The 11,723-nt window shown below is 41.2% G+C and overlaps 1 protein-coding gene across 3 annotated transcripts; it reads left to right on the top strand.

Annotated features, from left to right (window-relative positions):
- Window positions 1–693: 693 nt before the first annotated feature.
- Arl4a (ADP ribosylation factor like GTPase 4A) lies at window positions 694–5,384 on the top strand. 3 transcript variants are annotated; one of them, XM_032907667.1, is made up of 2 exons: window positions 694–857; window positions 1,833–5,384. In XM_032907667.1, the coding sequence occupies exon 2, from the start codon at window positions 1,924–1,926 to the stop codon at window positions 2,524–2,526; it is 603 nt and encodes a 200-aa protein (XP_032763558.1). In that variant the 5' UTR covers window positions 694–857; window positions 1,833–1,923; the 3' UTR covers window positions 2,527–5,384. The 3 variants fall into 3 exon arrangements, with proteins under 3 accessions (XP_032763558.1, XP_032763557.1, XP_032763559.1); XM_032907666.1 differs by lacking the exon at window positions 694–857 and adding an exon at window positions 1,275–1,404; XM_032907668.1 differs by lacking the exon at window positions 694–857 and adding an exon at window positions 1,275–1,456.
- Window positions 5,385–11,723: the final 6,339 nt, after the last annotated feature.

Genomic DNA, 11,723 nt, shown 5'->3' with positions numbered 1-11,723 from the left:
GACCACATCTTACAGTTGGTTCATAATCAATTTGGCTCATTCTGTTTTATAAAGACTGGAATATTCACAAAAACGACTATTTGCCTTCTATGGCCAAACATAGTGGGACACAATTACATTAGGCAACCCAAGGGAGGGTATTCTGTCCTAAGTCACTAGTCCTAAGTTACCAGCTGTAGCTTCATCACCAGTTTTTCTTGGGCCACGGGAAATATTTAGCGTTTCAGAGTGCATTTCTTCCTCCGTAATAGGGGCATTGGTTCCAGTTCCAACTTGTGGGGGCGTAGCTAGACTCACTCAGGAGGTAACGCTTGGCTTACAAAAGGTAGGTAGGCTAGCATCCTCGGCGGCACGTGCTGGGGTTGGGCGGCCGCGCAGACTTCCCCCAGGCTGCCTTGTGACGTGACGTAAGGGACCCACCCGGCCAGTGTCCTCCAATATCCCGGACCCTGAATCACCGCCGCCGCCCAGAGGCCGCCTTGGGGTGACTGGAAGAGGGACGGTACCGGCGACGCCCTCCCGCACCCAGCCTGGGGCCGCAGAAAGACGGAGAAACGGCGGCCGGGAGGCCTCAAACCCCGCCCGTCTGCGCCCGCGGCCCGCGCCGAAAGGGTTGGAACTTGACCTTGTTTGGACGTTGCTAGGAGACGCGGCCGGCACGCGCGCGCGCGACCCCCTCGGGCAGGCGCGGCGTGAGGGGCGGAGCCGCGGCCGGTAAGCGAGGCTGGCGAGAGCACCGTTAGCCCGGCTGGCGCGCGGCGTCGGCCCGGCCGCCGTCAGGCCTCGCCGCTGCCCGGGGACAGACTCCCCGGCGGCTGACAGCCGCGGAGGCGGATCGACGGAGGACCGTCAGCCAGGTGAGTGGCGCGGGGTCATGCGGGAGAAAAGGCCGGCGGGTGGACGCCCTAGTGCCCGAGCGGCTCGGCGTCCGGAGGGACCGGCGAGGCCCAGCGAACCTCGGCGGACTGCGAGCTGAGGCGCGGTGGGCGACTCCCACCGTGTAGGGCCTTGTCACTGTGGCCCGTGCTGCAGGTGCGCGAGGCGGCCGAACCTGCGGCCAGGACTCGCCCTCCGCAATACCTCGTTTCCCACTTAGGGCAACAGGTGGTGCCGGAGGGCCGAGAGCGAGCCCTGGCGCGGCGGTCCTGGGAGTGGCAGGCACCCTCGCCAATTAGGGCGCCGGGGCGGGAGTGGCATGGCCGCCCTGACGCGGCGACCAATGGGATCGCGGGGCCTGGGTGGGCCGTGAGGGTGGGCGTGGCCAGAGACGGAGTCAGGGCTTCCCTGTGGGGTAGCCGCCAGAGCGGCGCGGAGGTCTCGGCTGAGAGGAGCTGTGGCGCGTTCCTCGCGCGGAGAGACGCCAGCCAATGTTCCCCCATTGGAATCCGGACTCCAGCCGCGGAGGTGAGAGCTTTGGTGTCAGGGACGGAGCCAGGAAAGTGAGCCTGGAGACGCGGTGAGACCCGGTTAGATCTCCCAGATAGGGCTGCCTTTTTGAGTTTTCTGCCAAGAAAAGGCACTTTGGTGGATAAGGTGACGGGCTCCAGATAGTGGTGACTGGATTGTCTTTAGAACGAGCTTTTGAGGTTCGGGGGATCATAGAGAACAGAGAAAAGTGCACGTTCCAGCAGTTAGAGTGAATCAAAGCCTTTCGGTGACAGTTATTCATCGTTTATTTTGGATTGAGTACAATTTACTATCTCATCTGGTGTGTTTACTCACAGCAAATTTTATTAAGTCCCTCATGTGCTTGTGCTTATTTTTTTGGCTAAAGTAGAGAAACCCCATTTTTTAATGTGTTCACAGTAGTAACTTACTCATTTCCTCCCTAGCAATCGCGTAGCTCGATCGATCACCCAGGAAGAGAAATTGTAAGCAGATAAGAAGAACGCGTTCGGTTTGGGACACCATTTGCAGCTGGAAATGGGGAATGGACTGTCAGACCAGACTTCCATCCTATCCAGCCTGCCGTCCTTTCAGTCCTTTCACATTGTTATTCTGGGTTTGGACTGTGCTGGAAAGACAACAGTTTTATACAGGCTGCAGTTCAACGAATTTGTAAATACTGTACCTACCAAAGGATTTAACACTGAGAAAATTAAGGTAACCTTGGGCAATTCCAAAACAGTCACTTTTCACTTCTGGGATGTAGGTGGTCAAGAGAAATTAAGACCACTGTGGAAGTCATATACCCGATGCACAGATGGCATTGTGTTTGTGGTGGACTCTGTTGATGTTGAGAGAATGGAAGAAGCCAAAACTGAACTTCATAAAATAACTAGGATATCAGAAAATCAGGGAGTCCCTGTGCTTATAGTTGCTAACAAACAAGACCTGAGGAACTCACTCTCTCTCTCAGAGATCGAGAAGTTGTTAGCAATGGGTGAACTGAGCTCATCGACTCCTTGGCATTTACAGCCCACCTGTGCAATCATAGGAGATGGGCTAAAGGAAGGACTTGAGAAACTACATGATATGATAATTAAAAGAAGAAAAATGTTGCGGCAACAGAAAAAGAAGAGATGAATGGCAGTACTTTTATATCGGTGTGGAATAGGTTTTACTTGGTCTGATTTCTGACAAGCTGAAGAGTGTCTACAGCCTGGTTTGCCTGTCTGCCCTCACGGATGCTATTAAAGCTTTGTTTTGTTGAACAGTCAGATACCCAACTCTGTTGCCTTGTGGAAGATGAGTAAATGCAATGCTTCTTAAAGGGGTCTCTTCTCCGTGACCCACAAATCTTTTGGTACTACCATTTTGGGAAGCCAAAAAAGGCTAGTAATTGACCAGAAAACAATTTTGTGGAAATTTGACCTGAAGTTAGTGAAATAAAACTTTGAAGAGTGTATGCCTAGTGTTTTGTGCTTGTATCTTTTGGGGGAAAGCCTTTGCCAAGAAATTGCAAGCAAGGCTTTGTAAACACAAAATACTAATGAATGAAAATGTTAAGGTAGATGAGTGTGCACACATGCATACACAGTTAAGTCGAACATGCTGGGATAGGAAGGAATTTTTTTTTTCTTTGAAGTTTTGGCCAGATGGTTTTTAATATTATTCTGGAAACAATTTAATGCTATCTTTTTAATTCTAGAAAATGTTTAATTTAGTTGGTCTAGCATTAATTAAAAATATTTGGGGTATATTCAAATGCATGGGTTAGTTTTCCTGACAAGCATGTTTTGGTGTATAGTCTTTAGAAATAGCTATGCATCTGTCTACACAGGTTTAAAACAACTTTTTTTGGGTCTTGGAGCTATTGTAGAAATAGTTCATTGTCAGAAGCGCATTGTTACTTGACCCTAAAAAATGACTGATGTAAATATGGGTATGTGGACTAGATACATATGGTTGAATACATGAATGGTTTTATAGAGAAAGTGGTGGTGAATTCAGTTGGCTATAGTCTCTAAATAATCTACTTAAAAGATACTTGTTTTCTTACTATATACTGGATGGAAATGGATTTTTTTTCATATATTTTTGTAGCATTTTGGGAGAAATGAAAGCTTTAAAGCCGTGGAATGAAAATGTCAGGTACCTTTTCCATATGTGCTCTGAGCTTTAATGTTTTTGTTAATTAGCTGAACAGTATTTTCAGAGCTTTCCTAGCTTTGGTTGTAGGAAGGAATGGTACAGTAGTACAGATAGGAATCAGGATCCTAGAAACTGAAGGGGAAAAGTAGCAAAGCCAGTTGAAGACAATTAACTGGTGTGTTTCTACTGTAATAAAAACAAAGCGAAATTACAAGGAGGGGAGAATTTTAATTTTTCTCTCCAGGAAGACTTACTTCCAGTAATCACATAGACCAAATCAGCATGATTCCTATGTTTGAAGCCAACAGCTGTTTATTCTGAAATCACCAAAGGAAGTACACTTTGCTAGCAGGACTCTGGTTTTGAGCTTTTACATTTTTTTTTTTTTCAGTGACACAGGTAAATCTTTGGAACTTTGATTCTTGTTAGGAAGTAGCACCCATTGGAGCTTTCATGTCAGATGTACCTGCACTAGAAATGAGCTGTGGAGAATAGTTCCCAGTAAATAACTGGAGGGATTATAGAGCTGTGGAGAATAGTTATCAGTAAACAACTGGAGGGTTTATAAAGCTGTGGAGAATAGTTACCAGTAAACAACTGGTGGCATTCAGAGAACAGTCTCACTTCGAGTTAAATGGATTTCCACTTTAGATGTGTAAAAAGAACTTTTATCAGCTGGCTATTTCATTTTATACTAGTTTGCATTTTCTCTGGTGGAATTTGCACAGAAAGCTATCTTCTAGAAACTCCCCTCCACCACACACACACTTTACTTAAGACTGAATTCAGGATCCTCTCCAAATCCCTAAGGCCACGATGAGATAATAAAGCTTGTCTTCCTCAGTTCTAAATCAGTGTAAATTTTCACTCTGCATTTAATCCCAGCACTAGAGAGGCAGATCGCTGAGTTCAGGGACAGCCAGGGATACATAAAGAGACCCTGTCTCAAACAAAACAAAACAAAAGTTTGTGCTAACTAGCTCTTGACCCTTTCTTTTGTACCTAAGAATTGGACCAGCTAGTCCATGCTATCCTTATTTATAGAACAGCAAAAGGACCACTGCATAAAGTTGTATTTATATGAGCCATTTCAATTAAAAATTTAAGTTCAAACTTTCTATCACCTATTAGAGCTATTAATCACATAAGCTAAGGAATCTACTTTTAAGTCAAAAGTACTCTTTTTCAAAGTATATTTGTCTTTTTACAATGTCAGTGATCAAACCCTGGGCCCCATGTATATGAAACAATCATCTTACCAATGAACTACATTTCCAGCACCTAAAGGATATTTTTAAAATAGTTAACTGTATTGGAAATAAGTTGATTTAATACAAAGTATTAATTGGGCTAAGCATTCTATTCAAATTACTACTGTAGAGCAAAGTTTTACAGTATCCTTTGATATTTAAAGAGTCATATATCCAAACATATGCTAAAATAGATTATAAACTTTATGTTTTAGCCTAGATAGATTCATTAATAATCAAAAAATTTTTATAGGAAGCTAAAAAAATGCTTAGGATATATGGATGGAATGGATGATGGCTTAAGAACAAGAGTAACAAGGGCACATAATTTAGAATGCTTTTGTAGGAGTTGGGATTATGGGTATAAATGCTTGCCTATCAGATACAAGGCTCTGGGTTTGAATCCTAGCACTGCAAATGAAAACTAAACCAATTACCAGAATGGTTTGTTTAGAAGACTTTGTTTATAGTGGCCATGAGAGAAATCTGGTATAGTATTTCAGTGTTCTATTTAATGTAATGGTTTTATCATAGAAACAATGATTTTAGCAGTAACAAAACACAAAAATGTTTCTTCAAAATAAATTAATGCAACTTGGAGTCTTGCGTTAGACTATCATTTGAAGTTTATTACTGTTTTTCTGAAATAAGATCTATGTATGTACCTTCTGGTGCTGCCTGGGATTATAAGCATGTACTTAGATTAAGATTTATATTAAAATTTCATTTTTGCCAGACATTCTGGAAATGGATAGTATTGATGTAGAATACTCAAGTTCTATTTTAGTTGAAACTTCCATATGAGCCAACGATACCAAAAAAAAAATCACAAATTAATATTAAAGTACTTGAAGACCAAAAATATTCCCAATAGACTTCAGTCAGAGAATATTCCAATTTTATGCAAATTCAAAATACAGGGATATTTAAGGAGAGGATAGATTTGGAGAAGAATAATTGTACTACTGAAAACATGAGGTCCAGAGAGCAAATCCCTTGAAACTTGTGAATGTTCCAGTAACTTGTAGACACACATAGCTTGAGAAGATTGAGGGAATTCTGTGTGTAAGCCATTCTTACTGCGTGGGCATTTGTTGAGATGCAGTATGGTGTCATTGATAATGGCCACACAAGCCTCTGCCTGATATTGGCACCTACTTACTAGACTCGTCTTGGTCAGTTTAATATCTGTTTCTTAGTTCCTTCCTTTGTAAACTGAGGGGCATATCTGCTGTTGGGTAAAAGGATTAAATGTTTGATAGTTAAGGGGACTTGGCACACAGTGAACATTGAATACCTTAGTAGTTGGAATATTTTCCTTGCATATATATATTTGAAGAAAAGACTATATGGAATAGGAATGATGAAAGCTCATAATGTGGCTTTTCTTAGAATCTGTGTGCCACAGTACAAAATGGCAGCATGGTAGAACTTCTAAGTCTAAACATCCCCAGTTCTTTGAAGTTTCAGTCATTTTTACAGCACTTAGGTATAATAAAAGTCTTAAAATTTCCCCAGAAGTAAAAGTGAAAGTTTTGGTTATTTTCTAGGTAGTGCAAAAATACTACTTTGCTTCACAAAAATTAAAAATCCCAATCTAAGTATAGATTTTCAACATGCTTGTTGTTTTTAAATTATTTTCAATTTGGAGATCTTTTCCATCTCCCATCCCATATAGGAGATCGAAACCAGAGCTTTGCAGGCTACCTTTGAGCTATTTCCCTACCTCTTCTGGTTAAGTTTTTAAGTTTTTGTTTCTTTTGCTACAATTGGTATTACCCATAACGGGCAAGGTGGTTTTACAAGTAAACTGGGTGAAAAAAAAAGAAAATCCCAAATTATCAGCCTGAGTAAGCCCTATTTTGGGGGAGGTGGATCTTTACCCCAGTTTGTAAGGGAGAACTAAAGCATTGCTGAGAGTCTGGAGAGATGACTTATCAGATAAAAGCCCACATTCTCTTGTGGAGGACCAGAGTTCAATTCCCAGCACCCACATTGGCTCATGGCTGCCTGTAACTCCAGCTCTAGGATATCTGTGGCCTCCTTAGGTGTCTGAACTCCTGTGCATCTGTCCTCACATTCACTTAATTTAAAAAATCTTTAAAGCATTACTGAAAAAGTTATCTAAAGGATTGTCCCATATGGCGCATATGTGAACAGACTATATGTTACTGCTTCTAAATGACCGCAGCTGGTATAACACAGTGACGGACCGGAAACATTATTACCTAGGAGCTCGTTGGAAGCACAAAACCTCAGCCTCCACTCCAGACCTAGGAATGTGAAACTCTAGGGTTGGGCCCAGCAATCTTGGTGCTTACAACATCCAGGTGATTCTGGTACTCATTAAAGTTAACCATTGTATTAACATAAAACTCAGTTGTTACTGAAAGTGAGACTTGGGAGTTGATTCTGGTAGAGTATATGTTTAAGGACTTTCATTTAATCTCCAGTATTAGAAAGATTAGAAAGAAAATTGAAAGAAACTTTGTAACACAAAAAAATGTTTAATATATAATTTAGACCTTTTTTATTTATGTTTGGTTTTGAAGGCAGTGTCTTACTCAGTTGCCTAAGCTGGACTGAAATTCACTATGTAGCCCAGGCTGGTCTTGAACTCTCAATCTTGCCTCACCTTTCTGAGTACTAGGATCCCAGGCATGAGCCTCTACAGACCTTTTAAAAAGTATTTTTACAGAAGCACAGTGCTTGCCTTTATTTTTATTTCTTTATTTCTTGAGACAGTGCCACTCTGCAGCTTAGGGTGAACTGGAACTTGCCATGTTAGTTCAGGATGGTTTTGAACCTAGGTGATTCTCCTGCCTCAGCCTTCTGAATGCTTGGATGAAAGACGAGAGTTACCATCCTGTCTATACAGTGGTTGCTTTATAATAAGCGTTTAGTAAAACTTTGAATTTTTAATCAGTGCCAACTATTTTGTTAAGTGTCAAATCCTATAAATTAATTTTTATCCATACATGTAAAAGAAGGAGCTTTGCTTTTGAACTGAGTATCTTAAGATGTGTATCGCATGGTAGTTGGGGGATGTTCAAACAGATTCATTTAAAACATGCTGTTGTAAGATTTTATAGTAAAATCTTAGGCCAAATTTAAAACTTTCTCAGAAGTTAGACCAGCATAACTGTTGGTCAGCTTTCCAGTGCTGTGACAGAATAGTTGGGGGAACTTTAAAGGAGAGAAAAGGTTTGTTGTTTTGGCTCACGGTTTCGGAGCTTTGGGTCCATGATCCTTGTCTCTCTCACACTGGGCCTGTGATAGCATAGTAGATCATGCCAGGAACATGTAGAGGGGGAAGAGGTCTGTTCACCTCTTTATAGCTGGGAAGTAAAGAAGGAGCTGAAGGCCTAGCATGCCCCAAATGGCTTAAATTCTCTGCATAGGCCCCACCTTCCCGCTGTCCCCTTCTGAGTGCTCATTCCATGTCTAAACCAAAGCAATTACCAACACTCAGAATAAATTTCATTTGAATGGTAACTCAGGACCAATCTGTGTTCCGCCACTGGTTGTCTACTTGGTGTTTCGATTTCCCTGATGACAAAATTCGTTTTTGAAACTTTAAAATCTTGGGCCCATGAGAGCTCAGCCTGGGAAGGTGCCTGCAGCCAAACCTGATTTCCTGACTTCCATCCCCAGAATCCACATGGTGGAAGGAGAGAACCAACTTCAGCAAGTTGCCCTTTGACCTCCACATGCTTGCCATCTCATGTGGACACCCCTCCCCGCCCCGTTATTTTTAAAAGTTGTAATCTTAGAATCTGTATCCTACCAAATTTGGACCATATATTGTGCTCTGTTGATACACATCTCCTTAGGTTTCCCTTCTCTTTTATTGAATTCTTTCCCCCTCCCCACAATGCAGTTTCCCAATTTCTAGGGCAGCGGTTCTCAACCTTTGGGTCGCATAGCATATCAGATATGTATGATTCAGAGCAGTAGCAAAATTCCAGTTACGAAGTAGGAACAAAATAAGTTTATGGTTGTAGATCTTAAAGGGTCACATCATCAGGAACCTTGTTGAACACATCTCAGTAGTGTTGTATATTAATAACATGTTTTTTGTGCTTTGATTTTCCTGGTTCTCTCTTCGTAATGTTAAGTTATAGATTGTCAAAATTCTAGTGACATTAATGGAACTGCTTATGATGCTGAATATATTCTCTATGGTCAGATATTCTAACCTCGTGTAGCTATTTAGCCCTTAAAATATGACTTGCATATATGAGAAATTGTGGCCTGAATTTATACAGAAATTCATGTAACAGAACACAATTGACTGTTGCTACTAAATTAGACAGGGCCAGCAAGTCTGTCCAATCAGTAATATTTTGCAAAAGTTATTATGAGGCTTTTTGTGCTATATGAGTGTTTGTGGAATAAACTTGTCCTTTCTGAACTCAAACTTACTATGTAGACTAAGCTAGCCTCAAATTTGCAGTGAACTTTCTGTGTCTTCTAGGTTGCTTAAATTATAGGGTTAAAGTATGAACCACTATGCCTGGCACTAATTTTTATTAGCACATTAATTTATTTTTCTTAGATTTTTGTTTATAGGTATGTGCTGGTGTCTTTGTGAGTGGATGCCACTCAAACTTAGGCACTTAGATACCCAAGGAGGGCAAAAGGAGTTCCATGTCTTGGAGCTGGAGTTACAGGTGATGTGAGCCACCCGACACAGGGGCTGGTAATGAACTCCAGCCACAAGCATGTTTAGCCATTTCCCCATCCAGCCTCTTCTTAGCTCTTTAAACCATGTAATTCTATTTGCCTTTTTGCTCTCATAGTTTTTGCTGGCAAGGGAGCTACTAGAGTTATATGCTCTGGTGAAAAAGTAGGTCATCTTTTTTCCCTCTGGCCACTTGTGACATTTGTCTTTATTTTATGGCAAGTTGATTGTGTGTCTAGGGTACTTTTCTTTGTATTCTTTTGACAGAAGAGCTATAGAATTATACATATCAATCTCTAGCACCACAATACATAATAAATTTTAAAAGGTGCTCTTAATTTTACCCATTAGTCTAAGTCCCAGTATCTGTTGTTAACTCTTGTCTTATTAAATTATGAAGTTCCATTACAAGTATACCTTAAATTTTTTATATGATTTGAGCTTAGTAGGATTTTTTTTCAGGTTCTGGTGATTGAGTTTAGAGGTCTGTGTATGGTACGCAAGTGTTCTCTTACTGAACTACATATTAAATTTTCACCAGTAAATTCTTTATGTTTACTGGAGTGATTTTCTAGAATTTCTAGATTTGACATGCTGTAACTTGAGAGCTGCTAGATCAGTTGGAAAAACTTTGCAACACAAGTGTTGGCAATGACTTAGAAGACCTCATCAAAAGAAAAAAAATAATTGCTAATTAATAAGACTTGGTTTCTCAAGCCAGAATGCTAAAAATGCTATTTTGTTATAACTGCCACTTACCAGCTTTAAATAGGATACTAAACCTCTCTATACCACTCTACTCTCAACTGCACAATGGGATACGCATATATTGGCTTAAAGTTAAAATCAAAGGGTCATTTGATGCTATCTAGTATTCAAGTATTCTTCGTATATGTTCAGTGCATTACTATTAGCTTACAAATGAAATTTTATCTGATGTACCATAGACATGGTGGGTTTGAGTAGATAATCTGAAGTTCCTGGCATTCTGTCAAGTAATGCCATTTTTAGTTTATTCCCAGTGCATGTGAGCTCTATGGCTCTCTCTTCAATGAGATACTGTTTGCATTGTCATTTCATAAAAGAGATTGTATTGTCACTTCTTTATGTAGCAAATATGGTTGGAATGATAATGGATAGAAACAAGCACATGCTTATGTCAAACCCAGTGTTGGCAGAGGGACACAGAGATGTTGGTATAGAGAAGCATTGGAAGCTGGAAGAAGTAGCATTAAATTTGTTTTCTTTGTGACAAACATGAATGTTCAGGGGTCTCTGATGTGAATGGAGAAGCAGCAAGCCAACCAGAATCAGGACAGAGAGCATATGCGTTGTCCCCAGGAAGTCACCAATATACTCTGTAATCAGTATGATCACTTTGATGAAGTGTGAATGGCCTGGGGTTTCTAAGGTGTAGCATACTTAATTGACCATGCACAAACAGGATGTCATTGTCATTCCTGTCCGACTACGGAGCAGTAATTTGGTAACATGTAGACACCTGGATTTGTGCCTTCTCTAATCTGAAATAAAAGGGAGAAGAATAGTCTAGTTTTTCTTTCTTTCTTTTCCTTTACGGCATTTGCCCTCTGAAAGAGGTTTCCTTATCTTTGTAAGCACATGTAACATGGTGCTAGGATGCATGTGAAGAGTATGTTAGTTTTGGTCTTTTTGAAGGGTAACTTGGTGGAGCCATGACTTTTGCTGAATTATGAATAAACAGCATGAGTGCTGCATGGCTCGTTAACAACTGGCAGTCCCCTGGTGAGGCATCTGGTGATTCAGCATTTAATGTGTTTTCATGGTGAGTCAACTTGGTTCTGCAAATGCACCACTTTTCTTAACGCACATTTGTCTGTGGGAGTCATAGGCTGAGAGGTTAAGATGGTATTCTTAGTATGACTATCCGTTCACTGGAGTCACAGTCACTGAGAGTTGACAGTGAGACTGTATTCTTCACTTCTGAGTTTGGAACAGTTTCAAACTTGGATAAGAGTCATAAATGTAACACAGAAATATCTTCAACCTTTCACCCAGAGGCACCCTCCTTGGCCGGTCAACACAACAATGTCCTTTATGACCCAGGGATGCAGTCCAGGCTCAGGGAGGTAGCTAATGCCATTTACCCTGGGACAGCTCCTTCTTCCTTCCTTGCCTTTGATGCCACGTTGTTTATGAAGATTACAGGTCAGGTGTTGCACAAATAGCCTTTGAAGTAAACTTGGATTTATCTAATCATAATTCTATCCAGCCAA

This window comes from Rattus rattus, chromosome 7 (genome assembly GCF_011064425.1).
Source record: "Rattus rattus isolate New Zealand chromosome 7, Rrattus_CSIRO_v1, whole genome shotgun sequence".
NCBI lineage: Eukaryota > Metazoa > Chordata > Mammalia > Rodentia > Muridae > Rattus > Rattus rattus.
Note: the sequence above shows the minus strand (reverse complement) of the source record. Positions and strands in the feature narration are given on the sequence as shown.

Bases quoted from the DNA above. Each gene is read 5' to 3' on its own strand.
- Arl4a (XM_032907667.1), top strand. From the start codon at position 1,924: ATGGGGAATGGACTGTCAGACCAGACTTCCATCCTATCCAGCCTGCCG.